Raw genomic sequence first — 21,808 nt, 5'->3', positions numbered from 1 at the left:
ATATTTTCCAATCAGCCTATTCACAGATGTTATTACACAGTTGGGACTGGAACCCAGGCCTCCTGACTCAGATGTAGGAACACTGCCACGAGAGCCAACAAACCACCCACTTCACAAAGTTGTGAGACGTTATATAACTACAAGTTTTTTTTTCTCTGATTGGACAGGTAGTTTAGATATTTTCAATCACTCTCTGATTAAACAAGCCATAATACATCTTGGGTAGGTAGATTTGAACCTGGGACATGATGCATCTGGGGCAGATGGGACTTGAACCTGGGCCTTCTGACTCCAAGGTAGGAGCCTGGAACTGAGCTTTGCTTCTTATATCCAGCAGTACTGTTACGCACAATCAGGTGTTTTTTTTTCATCACCAAATCACCCATAATACTTCTCACCAATGTTTACAATTACTTAAGTTACTCAATGCCAAGCAAGGGTAATGGAACCCAGCTCCGATGTTATTACACACCTTGAAAGGTGGAAAGTTCAAAGGAGATGTGGGGGCAAGTTTTTACACAAAGAGTGGCAGGAGCCTTGAACGCTGGGTGGTGGTGGAGGCAGATTCAATAGGGGCGTTTAAAGGACTTTTAGTTAAGCTCATGAATATGCAAGGAATGGGGGAATATGGACCAAGGGCTGGGCAGAAGAGTTTAGTTTAATTTGGCGTCATGTTCAGCACAACATTGTGTACCGAAGGGCCCATCCCTGTGCTGTATAGTTCTATGTTCTGTGACTTGCATCCAGACTCCCTGGCTTGGAGATAAAGACACTACCACAGCACGGTAGGAGCACTTAGAACCTAGCTCTGTTTTTTGGAATTTTTTAAATATCTATTTTCTAATCAGCCTGTTCAGAGGAATTATTACATGTCTCCGGTGCAGGTGGGACTTGAAACCGGGCCTCCTGGCTCAATGGTAGGGACACTACTGCTGCACCACAAGAGTTCCTGGAACATGACACTGGATATTTTCAAATCAACCTGGTCAGAGACATTACTCCACATCTCTGGAGCAGGTGGGACTTGAACCCAGACCATCTGGTCCAGAGGTACAGACATTTCCACTGCACCACAAGAACCCAGCTCTGATTTACAAAATCCAATGAGCGTGACCTGATCGGTGGTGGTGTTCAGAAAGGACCTCTGCAACCATTAGGGGTGGAGAATTGGGTTGAAATAGAACTGGCAGTTAATATTCAGTGAAAGAAACCTTGCTCAGAAGTAGTGGTGCAAACTTGCTGAGTAGCTAGGCAAAGATTGTAGCTTAATGATGCTCATATTTTAGTCAGTATTGTTCAGTTTATTGACACCGGTGGTCGATTGGATTTAAGGCCAAGCTCTGTGAAGAACTATTATACTCCTGAGACAACTGCAGTTGTAATTGCACATTTGTTTTTCTCGAGTGCAAAATAATCAGTAAATTATAGTGTCATGGTTAAGCACACTATTGAGAAAAAATAACCATGTCCTGGGAACTATATATCACCCTCCTGATTACTTTGACAAAATGGCTGAACTGCAAATGTGCACAGTTTTGATCTCCTTTAAATTCAATGGCAGATTTAATTTTTCTGAACTTGTATGACTGTTACAAACGTCATTGAAGATCTGTTCTGTGGGCTCTAATGCGATTTCATTTCACTGAGTTTAACCCGGAAATGTGTATTTTCAGAAATAAGCTGAATAAATCAAATAATTTTCCTTTTTTATGTTGGGAATCAATGCTGTGTTTACTGATGATTGTTTTTACCATCAGTGGGCTTTTTTTTATTGTGTTTTCATACAAGCAGTGCGAGATAGTGCACTATGACAAACCAGGTAAGGTCACCGACTATTGAGTTCTAAATCAGCATTGTACAATCTTTTCATCTATGTGGCCATATTTTGAATTTCTTTTTCTTAAGGGGCCAATGAGTACATTTTGCAAAGATAACATTTGCCACATCATTAGTTATGAATTTCAAAATAAAAGTTGCGGTGGAAGAAAACGTAAACAATGTGAAGCAATTCATCGATACTTTAAAAATTAAGAGAAATTAACAGAACTGACCATTCAAAAAATGCCAAATAGCAGAGCCAGCTAGTGAAACCTTTTTTTTTTCCCCTTTTTGCTTAAAAAGCAATGCTAGAAAAAACAGACTACTCTGACTCCCAGGTCCTTGTCACTAAGAATAAAGAGGGGACCATGAGCCAAGCTAAGGAATTAAGTACACCTAACACTGATCTTTTATTCACCTTTGTTGTCATACACTCTAGGCTGGTTGAAACAGAAGTCGTACAAGAGGTTTTTGAGGAAGGAAGGGGAGGGGTTATATGTGTGTCTGCTCACTCACTCACTCACTGTCTCTCCTTCACTCACACGCACTCTCAATATTTCAAATGTTCCGTAACCTGTGGTGTCTGTCCAACTTGTGCACAGACTCCTTCGATCGATTGCTCTTGCTGTCGCTTGCTCGCTCACACGTGGCCTGCTTTGGTCACATGTGGTCTTCCTCCCTCAGTCGCAGTCTCCTTTGCTTGTAATCACACCCACGTCACTGTACATTGCATGCTCCCTTGCATTCTCTGCGCCTTTGCATTGCCTGTGCCTTCTCTCACTCATTTCTGCGCTCCCTCCTGTCTTGCATGCTCTTTCCCACCCTGTCTTCCCCTCTCACATGCTTTCTCACCCACACCAGTTCTCACTTGTGCACACAGTTGCATGCTGTCACTGTATGCCAAGGTCTTTTTCTTACCTGTATCTTAATCTTATTGATTATTCTTTCAGTCTGTAATTATCAGATTCGATTTCTCTTCCCTTCTGCGGTTTTTCTTCCTTTAACTTATTTTCCTTTCCAATTTCCACCTTCTATCGTTTTCTCTCTGCCTTGACTGCTCTGAAGTGCACGACTAGCATATTTTAATAATTCTAACAAAGTTCTTGACCATTTTTAAGTTTACTGATTGGTACCTTCACTGTGTTCATTGTCTTTTAATTTTTATTTGTGTACTTTGATTAAATGATAAGTGTTTAATATAGAATGAGTTTTAATATATACATGTTTCCCATATATGTCAGGTTTCCAGGATGTTACCAGGAGGGATATTGGTACTTGGAGTGTTTCTTATCAGACCTCCAAAAATGACAAAGGAGGAAGCTCATGATATTTTTCGTAAAGTGAGTACAGGGCAATTATTTTGCTATCTTTGGGCATTTGTAAACGATTTGTATGTTTTTGAATATAGATGGAAGGCACACATCCATAAAAAAGACCCTAACTGCAGTTTTGCCAGGATATGTGAAAATGATTTACTGCACTTAGGGAGATATTGTATTTAAATGTGTTATTTTTGATAGCTTGTATGTACCACAGAGATGGATTGTTATCAGCAAGGCATACAAAGATTTACATCTTTGAGATGTGATTAATTTTTGTATGTCAAATGAATTTTTTTTCTTCATTTATGGGACCTGGGCATTGCCAGCTGGCCAGCATTTATTGCCCATCCCTAATTACTCTTGAGAAGGTGGTGGCGTGCTGCCTTCTTGAACTGCTGCAGTCCATGTGCTTAGGGACCCAGCAACAGTGAAGGAATGGCAATACATTTCCAAGTCAGAATGGTGAGTGGTTTGGAGAGAAAATGTAGGTCATGGTGTTCTTTGTCTTTCTAGGTGGAAGTGATCGTGGGTTTGGAAAGTGCTTTCTAAGGATCTTTGGCAAATTTCTGCAATGCATCTTGTAGATAGTGCAATCTGCTGCTACTCAGCATCGGTGGTAGAGGAATTGGATATTTGTGGATGCGGTGCTATTCAAGTAGGCAACTTTGTCCTGGATGGTGTCAAGCTTCTTGAGTGTTGTTGGAGCTGCACTCAACCAGGCAAGTGGGGAGTATTCCATTACGCTGCTGACTTGTGCCTTGTAGATGGTGGGCAAGCTTTGAGGAGTCAGGAGGTGAGTTACTCGTCGCAGTGTTCCTAGCCTCTGATCTGCTCTTGTATTTATAAGGCTACTCCAGTTCAGTTTCTGGTCAGTAGTAAACCCCGCCCAGGATGTTGATAGTTGGTGATTCAGTGGTGATAACATCATTGAATGTCAGTGGGCAGTGGTTAGATTGCCCTATTGGAGATGGTCATTGCCTGGTATTTGTGTGGTGCAAATGTTACTTACCACTTGTCAGTCCAAGATGGGATATTGTCCAGATCTTTTTGCATTTGACCATAGACTGCTTGGGTAGCTGAAGAATCATGAATAGTGCGAAACATTGTGCAATCGTCGGCATGATGGAGGAAAGGTCATTATGATGCACCTGAAGATTGCTGAGCCTGGACGCTACTTTGAGGAATTCCTGCAGATATGTCCTGGAGCTGAGATGACTGACCCCCAAGAACCACAACCATCTTTCTATGGGATAGGTATGACTGCAACCAGCAGAGAGTTTGTCCCCAATATCCATTAATTCCAGTTTTGCTAGGGTTCCTTGATGCCACACTCAGGGCAATGTGGCCTTGATGTCCAGGGTTGTCACTCTCATCTCCTTTGGAATTCAGCTGTTTTTTCTATACTTGAACCAAAGCTGTGATGAAGTTAGGAGCTGAGTGGCTCCAATGGCACTCAAACTGGGCATCAGTGAGCAGGCTATTGCTGAGCAGGTGCGACTTGACAGCACTATTGATGACACCTTCCATTGCTGTACTGATATCGATGAGCAGATTGATGAGACTGTAATTGGCCGGGTTGGATTTGTCCTGCTTTTTGTGTACAGCACATACCTGGGCAATTTTCCACATTGTCGGGTAGATGCCACTGTTGTAACTGTACTGGAACAGCTTGGCTAGGGCAGCTGCAAGTTCTGGAGCACAACTCTACAGGACTATTACCAGAATGCTGTCAAACATCCAGCATTTGCAGTATCTGGTGCCTCCAACCATTTCTTGATATCAAGCAAAATGAATTGAATTGGCTGAAGACCAGCATCTGTGATACTGGGGACCCCTGGAGAATTCCAAGATGAATCATCTACTCGGAACTTCTGCCTGAAGATTGCTGTGAATGCCTTATGTGCTGGACTCTTCCATCATTGAGGATGGGGATATTTATGGAGCCGCCTCCTCCATTGAGTTGTTTAATTGTCCGCCACCACTCAGACTAGATGTGACAGGACTGCAGAGCTTATATGTGATCTGTTGGTTGTGCGATTGCTTAGCTTTGTCTATTACTTGCCACTTATGCTGTCTAGCATGCAAGTAGTCCCGTTTGGTACTTTCACCAGGTTGGGACTTCATCCTTAGGTATGCCTGGTGCTGTTCCTGGCGTGCCCACCTTCACTCTTCCCCTGAACCAGGGTCAATCCCCTGGGTTGATGGTAATGTTGAATGGGGGATATGCCTGGCCATGAGGATGCATATTATACTGGAGTACAATTCTGCTGCTGTTGATGGCCCCCAGTACCTCATGGATGCCCTGTCTTGAGTTGCTAGACCAGCTCAGTCTGTCCCATTTAGCACAGGGATAATGCCACACAGTACGATGATGTGTATCCTCATTGTGAAGGTGAGACTTCATCTCCACAAGGACTGTGTATTGGTCACTCTTACTGACAGCATCATAGACACATGATTCTGCAGCCAGTAGATTGGTAAGGATGAGGTTAAGTGTGTTTTTCCCTCCTGTTTGTTCCCTCACCACCTGCCGCAGACCCAGTCTAGTAGCCATCATCTTTAGGACCTGACCAGCTTGATCAGTAGTACAGCTGCCAAGCCACTCTTGATGGTGGGCATTAAAATACCACCCAGCGTATATTTTGTGCCCATGTCATCCTCGGTACTTCCTCCAAGTGTTGTTCAACGTGGAGGAGTACTGATTCATCAGCTGAGGGAGGACGGTTCATGGTAATCAACAGGATTAACTTTGACACCATGAAGTCTCATGGCTTCATGTTGATAACTCACAGGGCAATTCAATTTAGCACGGTGGCTCAGTGGTTAGCACTGCTGCCTCACAGCACCAGGGACCCAGGTTCGATTCTGCGACTGTCTGTGTGGAGTTTGCACATTCGCCCCCTGTCTGCGTCGGTTTCCTCCGGGTTTTGCTCTGGTTTCCTCCCACCGTCCAAAGATGTGCAGGGTAGGTGGACTGGCCATGGTAAATTGCCCTTAGTGTTCAGGGATGTGTACATTAGGGGATGGGTCTGGGTGGGATGCTCTAAGGATCAGTGTGGACTTGTTGGGCCATAGGGCCTGTTTCCACACTGTAGGGATTCTATTCTATTCTAATTCCCTCCCAACTGTTTACCATTGTGCCATCATCTCTACTCCGGTGAGACAGGATATATCCAGGGATGGTGATGATGGTGTCTGGGAGATTGTTGGTATAATTCCTTGCCTATGACTGTGTCAAGCTGTTGCTTGACTTGTCTGTGAATCACCTCTCTCAGTTTTGGCATTAACCCCCAGTTGTTAGTAAGGAGGACTTAGCAGGGTTGGCAGGGCTGTTTTTGCTTTTGTCTTTTGCAGTGCCTAGGTCAATGCCAGTCGAGTTTCATTTCTTTGTTGAGACTTTGTGGCAATTGGTATATCTGAATGGCTTGCTACACCGTTTCAGAGGCCAGTTAAGATTCAACCACATTGCTGTAGGTTTGGCCAAACCAGGTGAGGATGGCAGATTTCCTTCCCTGAAGGACATTAGTGAGCTAGATGGGTTTATCTGACAATGGGCAATGGTTTCATGGTCAACAGCCAATTCTTAATTCCACATTTTTTAAATTGAATTCAAATTCCACCATCTGCCATGACGGGATTCGAACCTCAGTCCCCAGAACATTAGCCGAGTTTCTGATTAATCCAAGCAAAAATACCATTAGGTCATCTTGACACCATGTATCATGTATCATATGACACAGCTGAGCAGCAATTTTTTTTACACAGAGGGTGGTTCGCATGTGGAATGAACTTCCTGAGGAAGTGGTGGATGTGGGTACAATTGCAACGTTTAACAGACATTTGGATAACTACATGAATAGGAAAGGTTTGGAGGGATATGGGCCAGGAGCAGGCACGTGGGACTAGTTTAGTTTGGGGTTATGTTCTGCATGGACTGGTTGGACCGAAGTGTCTGTTTCCGTGCTGTATGACTCTATGCCTGTATGACTGTCTCTACGGTTTATCAATGCTGACATAGAATTTCTAATGTGATATGAAATAGCATGCCATATATACTCAGTTACCAGTTGATCTCATGTAAAAGATGGCTTTACGTTTGGCCAGAAACTCTTTCATTTCTGAAATACCCGAAGTATCGGTCAACCCGTGACTTTTAGTCAAAAAGCCCAAACTCTTTGACTTGCTACTCAGTTGCAACTGAATTCAAACTTGCCCTGTTGAAAATCCAATTTATAGAATCATAGGCTGGCACACCGTTGAAGGCAGCTCTTTCTGTATATCAGCTTGTGCTGTCAAAGCTACCACCTCACTGATATGTAGTGTGTTCCTCCCAATCCCACCCTGTAGTGCGATAAACTTGATATAGCTAATGACAATGTGAATACTGATGAAAATGATAGTTTTGATCCATATAATGATGCTTTTCACGAAGCAGATTGGAATGAGTTATTTGGTTCTGTAAACAAAGAGGAGGGTGTTTTTTTCTTATGGATTGTAATTTACTTCAGTACATACCCTGCAGCTAAGAGCCAGTAGTACCGGTATTCTCTGTACTGTGAAAAAAACTGTGAGAAATTGTATAAACCTGTATGTAGGCCCTTTTCCTTGGATACAGGCCCTTTTATTTTCTCCCCAGAGCAGAGAAACTACTCCATGTTCTTTGCAGCCTTCAACATGTCATCGATGACGATGAGCATCTTGCCAAGACCTTCCCCATGCTTCCACTTCTCGCCTTCAAACAACCGCCAAACCTTTAACAGACCGTTGTTCACAGCAAACTACCCAGCCTTCATGACAACATCGACCACAACACCACACTACCCTGTCATGGCAAGCTTTGCAAGACATGTCAGATCATCAACATGGATACTACCGTCACATGTGGGAACACCACCCACCATATACATGGCAGATACCCTTGTGACTTGGCCAATGTTGTCTGTCTCATACACTGCAAGCAAGGATGCCCCAGACAGGGTACATTGGCAAGACCATGCAGACACTACGACAATGGATGAATAGACACCGTGCAACAATTGCCAGAGGAATGTTCCCTCCAATCGGGGAACACTTCAGCAATCGAGTTTTCAGGTCAGCGTCCTCCAAGGCGGACTTTGAGATACACAACGACGCAGAATTGCCGAGCGGAGACTGATAGCCAAGATCTGTACCCATGAAGACGGTCTCAATCATGATCTTGGGTTCATGTTGCACTACATGTGATCCCACCACTGTTCTGTATCTGTAAGATCTTCCTTACTGTCCTGTTTTGATGCCATCACCTTGATAAATTATTATGATCGCTCTACCTTAATTAGTTGGTACAGTTTTGGATTACTTATTACTTTGGTTAGACCCTCGGCATGCGACTGTTATACCCATCATGTTATTCCAGTCATTTGAGTTTGTCTCCAACACCACCTTATTTTTAATTTTTTTGTAATTATCTTTATTCCTCAATTAATCGGATTATAGGTCATCCCTTTGCTTGGTATTCAACTGTTTACACTTTACTCACTGTCTAACACACTTGGTCACCTGCAGAGACTTATTATTTGACACTCCACTCACACCAGTTCTACGATCTTTTGATTTCTGAGCCCTTGATCTCCCTGTCTGTGTACACTTTTCTCTCACTGCACCTGCCGAAAGGGTTGTGCTCGGAAAGCTTGGATTTGAAATGAACCTGTTGGACTATAACCTGGTATCGTCTGACTTCTGACTTTGTCCACCCCAGTCCAGCAGCGGCACCTCCACATCAGTTAATCTGATTGGCATCATCATATGGATTATTAACTTTCACATCATCTTCATCAACATTCACATTGTCATCAGGCTTATCATTTCAACAACTAACCAATTTCTGTGTATTAATTACTTTGAATATCCTACTTTTCTTGACAGATTTGACAACAGTCACTTTCTGAATTTCTCAATCTTGATGTCACAGCAAATATCATACTGTTCAATGTCAGTGTCAGAGTTCATTTTCAGCAATGTTCCTTGTGTAAATGGAATCTAATAGAGTATTTCTTCTCTGACAAGGAGTCTGCTATTAATTTTGTAGCTGCCTTACCCTTGAGTGATTTTTGAGGCTAAGTATCTGTACTAGATATATTATGCAAACAGCTGAAAAATTCTCTTATAAAATGGGTTAAATTTCTCTCCACTTACAATTATGTTTTTTCAATTGAATGAGATATGTTGAAATGAACTCTGCCCACTACTTTCTGCCATTGACAACAGAAGTTCATCTTGAGTTAACAACTATACAGTTGATCAAGGTTTTCCTGAAGTTTGACCCACCAACTGTTTCTGCCTAGCACCTAGCCTGCCAACCCGTCTAACGGTCCTGTCCTAGATTTGAGCAATAACCATTAAAATACAGACTCTGCACGTGCAAGTGCAAAGCTCCATTGTAACTGAACTCGATGCAATGTTCAACAAGCAGAATTACTGAGCATTGTATGTTAAGTAGTTACCATTCAGAAACCAGTAACGTTCATCAAAAATTAGTTAGACATCAGCAGAATAAAGTACCTTTGATTGGAAACCTTAGAAAGTATTTTATTGCAAAGAAATGTGATGAGAGGAAATCTATAACAACTGAATTTTAAATGCCAGTGATTACACATTTATCATTCATTAAAAACATTCCTTCATAAACTGTGGCTAGAGCAGGCAGTGGATGTTCACAGAACAGTGTGGACATATATGTCTCATTTTATTTATTCACAATTTTACAAATTAAATGCATCAAGTTTCCATCTTTCAGAAGGCTGTTATCTAAACAGTGAGAGATTGCAGACCTCTGAGATGCAGAGGAATCTGGCTGTTTCCTAGTGCATGAACCACAAAAGGATAATATACAAATCAGATTAGTAGGAAAGCTAATCAAATGTTATCATTTATTGCCAGGGGAATTGAATATAGAATTAGGAGGTTTTGCTTCAGTTATATGGACATTAGTGAGACTACATTGGAGTACTCTGTACAGTATTAGATTTCTTATTTAAGAAAGGCCATAAATGTGTTCAGAGGTGGTTTACTAGTCCAGTAGCTTGAATGGGAGGCCTGTCTTATGAGGAAAGGTTGGACAGCTAGACTTGTATCCACTGGGTTAAAAAAACCCGAAAGAAGTGCGGATGCTGTGAATCAGGAACAAAAACAGAAATTGCTGGAAAAACTCAGCAGGTCTGGCAGCATCTGTGAAGAAAAAAGCAGAGTTAACGTTTCGGGTCCAGTGACCCTTCCTCAGTAACTGGGTTCTGTGATGTGATTATTCTCATCAACATATAAAATATGGCATTAGCAAACCACTAGTGCTTCACAAGCCTGTACCTCTTGGCTGACAGCCTTAAGTGATCAGTTATAAACCAATACATGTAAAAAGTGAATGTTAATTTAAATGAGTCATATAATTTCTTGTAATGGTTCTGTTACAGTTGGCAACTGCAGTTGAGACTGCTGTAGCAAAGGAAAGACTCTGGAGCTTTTCTGAGGAAGAACCAGCTGAGCGAGTTGTTCTCCAAGTCTATGCTGATTCGAAGAAGTATCCTTTAATGGTTAAATCAAGGAACATTTTGTATAATAAAGTATACTCCTGTCAGAACGTAAGTTTAAAAAAAATCCTACAAAGCAAACTTGTTTTTCAGGTGCTTCTGAGTTCCCATTTTTTTGAAACTTCCGGGAGGAGAAATGTGTTTCCTTCCACGGGTTTCTGTCATTTGTGGGAATTGTCAGCTGAAAGTAAAATAAAATCCCTTTTATGTGACAATATGTTGTTCTTGGAAGAATGAAAATACAGTGAAGACACCACATTGTGGAGGTAGGAGACACGTTCTTTGGGTGAAAAACAGCTACTTTAAGGAAAGTATGAGGGAGAAGAGGTGCTCTGCTAAGGAAATACAATTCCCTTTCTCAGGTAAAGAGAAGCCCTGCTGATTAGGAAAAGTGATGGTCTTTGAGTCATTGTGTTTGTTGGTTTGAGAATAGAGAATGGAAGAGAAAGCTTACTGAGGTGGAAGAGAAAGTTTTGAATATAGCAAAGGAAGACTCCTGGCAATTTGCTGTTAACTGATCCTCACTCCATGATAAAATGGTACTCCGAGTCACAAGTCCTAATCTTGATATACAACTCCTGTGGCACCTTTTTGAATTGCTTCTGAAATCTGCCTGATTAGTTGCATTTAATAGATTTATCAACAATTTATCTTTCATGAGTGTTAACTCTGAAAAGTTGCAGTCTGATTACAAAATGTGCATTATTACCATGGACTGAATCTTCATTTTATTTGGCTCAGTACCGGTATCATCGAGTTTCTTGGAGGGTTTCTCGTCACAAGACTGAACAAGATTTTTAGCTGTATCTTACCAAGCACAGCTCAATTACTGCCTACTCCACCCTTGTGGTGCATCTTTTGCCCAATTCTAGCTCTATCTTACCATGCACTGTTGATGAAAGAACTTATTACTCAAAACTTATCCATCAAAAGACCAGCATCCCTGGCATCCGCACAATATTTAAAAGACCACTGTGCATCTAGATGAGCACTGGCATTTTGAAGATTCCCTGCTTGATAGCAGATACTCATTCAGAAGATGTCTGAGAAGGGGAAAGTGGTGCCATGATTCTGCGTCAAGGACCTGGATGTCCTGCTGGATACAATGATGAGAAGTGTGGTGTCCTCTTCCCAAAGGACCAGCACAGGAAGCCATGCTACCAGACTGGCATCCTGGTCTGAGCTTGCCACTCAAGTTAGTGTTCAGAGGAGTGGCCAGCAGAGCTTCAAGGCTTCTGGCTCCTCCACCATAAGTGCCATACTGCTGTCTGCTACCTCACAATCAATCAGTCTGTGCTACTGCGTCCACCTCCCACCATGCATTGCCACTTTCACTGTTGCCATATCGTCTTCACTCACATGATCATTGCCTGCACACCCTCCCCTCGTACCCCTCCAGCCAACCTTCCCGACCACTAACACTGAAAGGCCCCTTCCCTCCCTACTCTCTTGCCTGAGACATCTCACCACATGCGCCAACACTGATAGCCGTACCATCCACTTTCATCTCATTTGATGCCTCCCTTTCTCTCATTCAAGGGGAAAACAGCCCGTAAGAGGGCAGAAAGGGCCCGGCTTAGAGGGGTGCCCAACATTAGACTTGCCAACCTCTAGGAAATCAGAAGCCTGTCCCTTGCAGGAAAAGACTTTGCCTATTTCTTCAGTGATTCCAGGCCATCCATGTCCTGCCACCTGAGTAAGTACCATTCTTTATTCTCACATTAACCCCATGGCCAGTTTCATTTATTGCACACCTGGTCTAACCATTGGCCATAATGACTTCTCTCCCTTGTTTCTTTGGGCTCCAGCAGAATGTCTACTACCTAGGTGAAGAAGCAGCTTAGTCAGCCAGAAGCTACCTCAATCTTTGAGAAAGAGAATTCTGAGGCCTTGGAGTTCGCATTGACAAGGCTACCTCCTGCACCCTACCACCAATTCACTTATATCTTGGTGGAAACGTCACACTGAGTAAGTTTGGGAGCACAATCTGGTAAGCGCCTCAGTGCAATAAAGAAAAATGCCTCAAGCCAATAGAACTCGGAGGAATTCCGGAGACGTGGCACTTGCTCAACCTCAGGCAGAAGAGAATCCTGTAGGGTCACTGATCAGGGGGTATTGCCCACATGTAGAGGGGCAGCAGACAATTATGTCAGAGGCAATGGCCCTCAACTCAGATGCTGCAGGAGTGTAGCCATGCAACCCAGTTGTCTTAAATATGCGGTTGTACGGCTATCACTGAAGAGATTGGTGGCTCCCATGGAGAGCTGGGTCCGCCACCTTCAGGGTTTGCTGGAGAAGTGCATATACCTATTTTACCAGCCATTGGTCCTCAGGACTGAAAACAATGTAAAATGGGGATAGGGAACCTGCTGCAAATCCAGGTGCCCCTGCCTCACAAGGAAACAGGACAATGCCAGGAGGCACCAAGCCGGATGAGGACCCACACATAGGCCCCGCAAAATTTCCCTCTCTGGACACTACAGAAGTTACTGGGCCCTCCACCCTGCCTGTTCCCTTCTGACCCTTGCCAGTTGAAGTAGAGTAATGTCCACTTGCCTGTGGCAAGAAGACTCTCACTATGTTAAGACACTCCAGACATAAAAGCCCCGGCGTCATCCAACGAAACTGGAGGTCTAATGGTTTCAAGAAATCTACCTCGTCTGCCAGCTGTGGAACCCAGGACAACATTAAGCTGTAGTCGAAGATAGAGGATGAAAAAGCCCCTGAGTGCACTTAGGTGGCACAGGCAGCATATTAAGTTCTGTGTTTAGATAAATTTTATTCATTTTACACTATCTTGGTTTTTTTTTTGAGTCTTTGTGTAGTGCCGAATGCAACTGCACCAGCTTGATGCCTAATTTCAGGCCCATTGAAGATTTACCACAAATCATTGTCTATGTTGAGGGCCTGATGCAGTGTGTAGAAGCAAGATAAGCAAGACATATATAGGGCAACAGGTTCTGCTGGTGATCAGGTATCCCTATTCTTTCCCTGGCCTCTGTCTCTGAGGTAGAGTACTGAAAATCAAGCCTCAATATTCCTGAATTTGTCACAAAAGTTGAAGTTGAAAATTAGCACACAATATTCCCCAAATTACTAGATTTTCAGACCCAGCTTGATTGAACATGGAACAGGTTTCTGTTCTGAACAAGAATTACTTTTTATTATTTAGACTGTGGCTACAGGTAAACCTTTATAACCTGTTGGCATCTAACACTATGAATTAAAGCTCTAATTCCCTTATAAACTCCCCCTTACATGCACAGACAGACGTATAAATAGTTTTTTAAAAAATGGAGTAGAAAAGAACTGAAAAGACAGTTCTGTAGTCTTTGTCCACAAATTCTGTTGAGTTGGTTATTGCCAATCCAAACATTTCTTTCAGGTTTTCCTTTTCTGAATGTTTGCACTGATGTGCAAATGGCACAGTGTGGTTGGTTCATTTGTAAAATGTCCACAATTTATCAGTTAAAGTCAAGATTAAGCAAATGCTACAGGAAAGATTAACTGGTTTTCTTGAGATTTTACTGCAGAGAACAGAGAGACTGCTTCTGAACTGGTGGAGATCAAATCCCTCCTGTAACTTGTTCTTAACCCAGGCCGTTCAGCTACCTGACAACTAATCACATGGCTGTTGATAGGCAAAAAGCTGGTACTATCCCTGTATCAAGTGAGGATTGCAAAATGATCCTCAGAGCATTCGCTGTTTCTTCCCTAGCTTTTAATAGCGTAAGATGCAATTCATCCAGAAGTGGGTACTGCTCTCTGACTGAACTCGACAGGGTGGATGGTGTTCAATGAACCACTTGACAGAGTGGGCACTACTCGTTGCCCAAACTCGGTAGGGTGGATGCTGCTCTCTGACCAAACACGACAGGCCTAATGCTGCTCATTCTTTGAAATTATGTTTGCAACTAACCCAGGAGTTTCAGTATTTGTGTTCTGAAAGCTGTAGTACTAGCGCTGAACTCTATGGTCTACTTAGCAATTAATCAAATTATACAGTACCAAGAACTTTAAATAATTTTACAGTGGACAGGATGAAATTACCATTTCTGACAAACCTGGATATGGTCTTGAGCTCCAAGTAAACTGATTAAAAATATGGACTGATAATTTACGTTTTAAACAGACATGTAAGTGCCTAAATATAAATGCCTAAATGACACCCATGTTCCTCTTCTGCAGTGTATTCCTATTTGTACACACAAATTTAAGCTTTCCATGTGGCAGAATGTCTCAGTGGTTAGCACTGCTGCCTCACAACACCAGAGACCCTGGTTCAGTTCTACCCTCAGGCGATTGTGCAAACTCCACACAGACATTGTCTCCATGGGTTTCCTCCAAGTGCTCCAGTTTCTTCCCACAAAGATGTGCAGGTTAGGTAGATTGGCGATGCTAAATTGCCAATAGTGTCCATTGATGTACAGGCTAGTTGGATAAGTCCTGGGAAATGCAGGGCAACAGGAATAGGGTAGGGGGGTGGATCTAGGGTGGGATGCTCTTGGAGGGTTCATGTGGAATTGATGGGCTGAATGGTCTGCTTTCACACTGTGGGAATTCTGTGATGCTAGGCAATTCATAATAAACTGTATTCCATTGGGAGCCTGTGGTTTAGCTCGATACTTCATCTCTTGTGATATGGATCTCCAAAACCAAAATTAGTCTATATTTATCAAATTAGAGTGCATTACAAAAAGTAGAACAAATTACAAATTTAAATTACAGTAATAAATAATTTATAGAATTTGTTTTAGAAATCCGCCGTATTGGTAAAATGAACCAGAACTTTTCCTGAGCTGTCTGTATATAGAATGAAGGTGCGAGCCTATGATCTTCACAATCCACAGGTAAGAATAAGATGATGCAGTTGATTCAGTTTGAAGTAATCTAATTCAATTAGAGTAATATTTCAATCGTTTAACCACCAAAATATCACTTTGTCATTTTTGTTGCTGAGTAAAAGCAACTTTATATTATCAGGAAAAGACTGTAACTATTATTTTTCTTAAATTTAACTCTTCTGTCTAATGTATTTATCATTAGAAATATAACAGATTGCTAGGAGGCTTTGAAATCATTATGGAAACTTAGTCAATGAGAGCTTAGGTTCTGCACTTACATCTATGCTTTCAAACTTGCCTCTGTAATGTTTTCCTGTTTAATTTGATCAGCCAATTGTTGCGATCTAGTGCCTACTTATAAGGCATCACAGCAGACTGAACTTCAACACAATATTGCTCAGGTGTGTAATTGGCAGAACATTCTTTTGGACTCACCATAACATTCTGTTAGTTGAAAATACCACTCACTGCACCAAAGCAGCATAAAATGTGCTTAAGATGTTCCTCACATTTTTAGATACTTTTCCTTTCCAGGGTAATTTGAGTTGACCAGTTGAGTTTTAGGCCGGAGTATGTCTGCCTTTGGCCCATTTGCTGATTATTGGCTGATCAGATTAAACATCATGCTCATGTGGTTTTTTGTAACAGTGTATAAACATTATGCAAACAGTCCAAGATCATGTAATGCGACATAGAATTTCCAAAGTTAAATGTAATTCCATGATTGGGCAGGCCTGATTGAACAATCCTGAAAGTGTCAACAGCTGTTCTAACAACCAAGATACTTAGTTGAGTTCATAAAAAAGGTCCTTTATGCTTACTAGAAGCAACATACATTCATACATCGCAATCTGTTCTCAGCAAACCAAAGGAATATGTTCAAGCCTTAAGATCCTGATAATTCTTTCCATAGCAACACCTCAGCCAGTAAGAGTTGTGTTGCCAACAATCAGGATTTGTTTCTCCTGTAGTATAAATTGTGATCATTTAAAGTTTGGCATTCTTACATGATATGTGCAAAACAGAGTTTGACATCACATCTCCTCGCAGCAATACTAAATCTTTTGATCATAGCAATGGTTTCTGGAGAGTAGACACAAAACCTATTGTAGAATATCAAGGCCACAGTATTAATACATAAGCCAGGGATGTGACAATAAGAACAGTGTTAGCTCTCATTCTCTAACAAGCCCTACATCTGGCATATCTTAATTTGAAACTTCATCTGTATTTTTAAATTTTTTATGTCATAACTCTATAAAGTTGTTAGAACAGTGATTAGAATATTTTTGTTCATCTTTGGGATCTGACTTAGAATTCAGATGAGGCAAAGTGGCTGAAAATCTCTCTGAAGATGTGATATGCAGTACTTGAGTTTGGGGGACTTCAATACAGATTAAGATATTGTGGCAATTACAAAGACGTGGCCCAAAGAAGGGAAGATTAGCGACCTTCATATTTCTGGCTATAAGTTAGTCAGGAAAGATACAGGCAAAGGGGAATGTGGTGAGTAGCAGCCTTGATCAAATAAACTATTATAGCTCTTTATAGGATTCATGTATGCAAGAAAATCAACACCAGAATTTGTTTGGTTACTTCAGGGAGCCGGTGATATAGTGGTTATTGAAACTGGATCAGTAACCCAGAATTCCAGGCTAGTGCTCTGGGAACATGGGTTCAAATCCCTCCATGGTAAATGTTAAATTTTAAATTGAATAAAAATCTAGAATTGAAAAGCTAGCTTAACGATCACCATGTTAATTGTCTTTAAAAAAGAAAACCTATTTCATTAATGTCCTTTAGGGAAAAAAAATCTGCTGGCCAGCATGTGATTCTAGATCCATAACAAGCCCTTCGAAATGGCCTAAAAGGCCACTTATTTGTTGGCAAATAGTTACAAAGTTTAAAGAAAGGAATAAAGCCAAATATTGACCTAGGTGTTGGAAATGACAAATGCAAACACAGCCCTGTTAACCTTGCAAAATCCTGCTTACCAGCCTCTGGATGCCTGTACCAAAATTGGGAGGACTGTCACACAGACCAGTTAAGCAATAGACACGCATAGTCATACTTACAGAATCATATCTTACCAATGTTGTAGACACCATTGTCACCATCCCTTGGTATATCTTACCCCAGTGGCAGGATTGATCCATCAGAGGTGGAGTACAATGAAATACAGTTGGGAAGGAGTATCTCTGGGAGACCACTATATAGACCAACACTTGCTGGAAGTACTGAGGATTACAAGAGTACACTGTGTACTCTGGATGGGGAACTTCAAAATTGGTAGACCCTCTGAGATAGCTAAGTCCTAAGAACATAGTTGCTAGACTCTGCTTATGGCAACTGGTGAGGAAACCAACAGAAATAAGAATCTACTTTACCATTCCCTTATAATCTATCTATTACATATGTGTATGTCCACAGCAGTGTTGCTAGGAGTGATCACTGTACAGTACTTGTGGAGACAAAATCCCCCCCTTCAATTGAGAATGCTGTCTTTTGTGTTTTGTACCACTACCACTGTGATAAATGAGACAGAAGTCAAAGCTGGGCATCTATGAGACATTGTAGCCATCTTTTTCTTAATTCATTCATGGGATGAGCATGTCGCTGGCTAGGCCAGCGTTTATTGTCCATCCCTAATTGCCCAGAGGCCAGTTAAGAGTCAACTGCTTTGCTGAGGGTCCGGGGTCACATGTAGATGAGGCCAGGAAAGGCTGGCAGATTCCTTTCCTAAAGGACGTTAATGAACCAGATGAGTTTTTCTGACAATTAGCAATGGATTCGTAGTCGTCCTTAGACTCTTAATGCTAGATTCTTTATTGAATACAAATTCCAGCATCTGCCATCCCGGGTCCCTAGATGTCTGGATTCATATTTTAGTGGTATTACCACTAGGTCATCATCTCCCTATCGCCATCTGCTGCAGCAGAATTATGTTCAACCGTAATATTTAGCCTCATGGTCCGACATATTCTCTATTCGACCATTACCATCAAAACAAGAGACCACTCTTAGTTCAATGAAGCATGTATGCAGAAAAAGTTAGGAGCAGCACAAGACTTAACTAAAAAATGAAGTATCAACTTGCTGAAGCTACAATACAGAACTAGCATGCCAAACAGCAGAAGCAGCATACAATAGAGAGGGTTCAGCAAATGACGGTGAGTAATTAAAAAACTAACAGGAAATGAAGGCCCCACAGATGTACTCAGTTTTAACTCTGGGAAGACCATTAGTGCAAAAGATAAAGTTAACATATTTGCAGTCATCCTTCACCCAGAGGTCCTAAATGGATAAAAACCAAAAGAATTGCATATGCTGTGAACCAAAAGCAAACCCCCTGATTTAGAAAAGTAATGGGAAAAAACACAAGGAATAATTATAAATAAAAATTTTGAACTCAAGAAATTTGGAATTGGAATCAAAAATTGGCAAGCAAAATGGAAATTAAACATTGGAGGTATTTTCAAAGGCGACATTCATCACGTACATATTAGACATGTTCAAATATGGGGGGGGGGAAGCCCATGCAAAGCTAGGGGTCCCTGGTTGAGAAAAAAAAATGAAATAAAACCAAAAGGCAGTTTGAAATGTGTATAGTACATATTAGTTGCGAGAGAGAACCATGTTTAAAAAGGAATGAAAGAGACATACGAAGATTAGCTGTTAACCTGAAAGGAAATTCAGAAATCTGTTAGAAAGGTCTAAGTAAATGGAAGGGTTACTGAGTTAGAAACTAAAATGGAAGCAGAGTGCATGACTGAGGTATTTATCGAGCTCTTTGGATCTGCCTTTACTAGAGGAAAGGTTGTTCCCAGTGTGACTGTCAAGGAGATGGCAGAAAAAATGTTAAAGAAAGGATAAAGGTTGGTATTCCCCAAAAAAGAAAAATCACTTGTTCCAGATGGGATACATCTTAGGTAACTCATGGATATAAGAGGCGAAATTGCAGGCATTCGGATCTGTTTTCATAGTTCACCTTAAATATAGTGTTGATGCCAAAGCACTAAAATATTGAGAATGTTACATCAAGTTTAAAAATGGAGGGATGCAGTCATCTTAATGTCACTGTAAAAACAGACCTGTAAAAAATGTTATTGGCATTGAAAAATTATAAACTAATGAAAGAAAGTCAGCAAGTTAAGGACAAATTTTATCAGAAAACGTTCACCAGCCTAATTTCTGAACTGAAGGGATTGTTTTATGAGGAAAGGTTAAAAGGTTAGGCCTCTACGCCCTGAGGTTCAGAAGAATGAGAGATGATCTTATCAAAACATACAAGATTCTGGGATGTCTTGTTGGAATATAAAATAAGTCCACAGAGTCTGGTATCCCATCGCCTAGTCACCCTTTACTTACACATGAACAGTTCTGCCTCATACAGAGTCTCTGACACTCACTGTCTTTACATGTTAGTTAGGGCTCCCATATCGGACCAGATTAACAGCCCAATCAGGGAACACATTTTCTCTGAGGTCAGCTGATTGACCGCATTACAATCACCACAGTGTAGTTGCTGAGGGGATGTTTCCTCTCATTTGGTAAATGATTTAAAATTAAATGGTTTTCATTTCATATAGAGATAAGGAGGAATTTCTGTTCTCAGAGCATTGTTGCTGTTTAGAATTTTCATCTACAGAAAGTGGTGGAGGCTAGGTTGTCGAATATATTCAAGGTTGAGCCAGACAGATATTTGGTCAACAAAGGAGTTAAGAGTTATGAAGGACAGGCAGGAAAGTGGTATTAAGGCCACAATCAAATCAACCACGATCTTATCAAATAGTAAAGCAAGGCTCGGTGTGAATGACCTACTCCTCCTCCCCATCTCTTCCCATCTCATGAGTTATTGTGGGTAAGACTTCTGCACATGAAAGTAATAATTTTCAAAGGTGAATTGTTAAATACTTGAGGCATAAAAATGTTAAAGAAAATACCAGTCTGGAGTGGGACTAATTGTTACCATAGGGCTGACTGACACTAGTCTGATGGGGAGGTGATGAAACAGTGGTAATGTCAGTAGACTAGCACTCTACAACTGCAACCTAATGTTTTGGAGACATGGATTCAAACTCCACTGTGGTAGATAGTGAAATTTGAATTTAATTTATAGCTAAATCTGGAAATCTAATGGTGACAGTGTAACAATTGTTGTAAAAACCCATGTGGTTCTCTAATGTCCTTTAGGGAGAGAGATCCTTACCTGGTCTAGCTTGCATGTGACTCAGGAATAGCCCAGAGAGCCAATCAGCTCAGTGGCATCTAGGGTTGGGCAACAAGTGCCAGTTTTGCAAGTGATGCCCACATTTCATATAAGAATTAAAAGAAAAGAATGAATTGATTGATCTCCTCTGTGCTGCATCATTCTGTGATTCCATGTAACACAGACAGTTGTTGGAATGACACTGCCATTATCTATCCACCCTGCAAGTTTAAGTTTTACAAAAAGAAAATATGTGAACAGTAAAGAAATTGTTCAAACAGCTACGAATGACAGTAAAAGGAGAGTAAACATTAAGATTAGCTGAATAACAGAAAATACCAGAGTGCCAGAAACATAGTATGATGTACCTGTGAATGACTGGTTAATTTTCCACCATTTATTGGCATCATTGTTGTGTGTTTAAATCACATGTTTGCCCATTTATGTATAAATTATTCCTCTTCGTCCCTGACATCGATTGCTAGCTGACCAAAACAAATGAATTAGAAAATATGAAAGCGCCAGGGGTTATACACCTTGAACGTGTTTTGATCTCAAAGATCACCCATTAACTTAATATTGTCTCAAATTCAGCCTATGCTGAAAGAAAATAACCTGATTTTTCCACAAGCAAAGTGCACATAGTTCTGGTTGGACATCATTACATATTGCTTTGTTCATTTGATCATATACACTCTTATTCATCACTGGTTCAGTCTTGACTTGGTTTCTTACCTCTGAGTCAGCACGTGTAGCTTTAAGCACCACTAGTGATTTGAGAACATAATCTAAGTCAACACTAAAATACAGTACTGAGTTTTTGGTGCACTATTGGAGGTGCCAACTTTCAGATTAGCTATTAAATCAATGACCTCCCTTTATAAGTTTGTGTAAAACATTCCTTGATCATGCTCGAAGAAGAGTGGAGGAGTTTTGGTTGTTTTGGAACGTTAGGTTTCAATTACCATTACTAAAACAGATTGCCTAGTTATTATCTGATGTATGTGGATCCTTACCGTGCATAAGTAGACTACTATGCTGTGTTTACCAAAA

At 41.2% G+C, this 21,808-nt stretch overlaps 1 protein-coding gene across 11 annotated transcripts in view; it reads left to right on the top strand.

Annotated features, from left to right (window-relative positions):
• odr4 (odr-4 GPCR localization factor homolog) overlaps positions 1 to 21,808 on the top strand; it is a 96,942-nt gene that overhangs the window by 19,063 nt on the left and 56,071 nt on the right. For all 11 annotated transcript variants that reach the window (XM_048602332.1, XM_020527060.2, XM_048602328.1 and 8 more), the window contains 3 exons: positions 3,060 to 3,158; positions 10,586 to 10,692; positions 15,516 to 15,552. In XM_048602332.1, coding sequence (XP_048458289.1) covers positions 3,060 to 3,158; positions 10,586 to 10,692; positions 15,516 to 15,552 — 243 coding nt within the window. The remainder of the gene's footprint in view (positions 1 to 3,059; positions 3,159 to 10,585; positions 10,693 to 15,515; positions 15,553 to 21,808) is intronic.

Source organism: Rhincodon typus, chromosome 10 (genome assembly GCF_021869965.1).
Source record: "Rhincodon typus isolate 14 chromosome 10, sRhiTyp1.1, whole genome shotgun sequence".
NCBI classification, from domain to species: domain Eukaryota; kingdom Metazoa; phylum Chordata; class Chondrichthyes; order Orectolobiformes; family Rhincodontidae; genus Rhincodon; species Rhincodon typus.
This window is presented reverse-complemented; position numbering and strand designations above follow the sequence as displayed.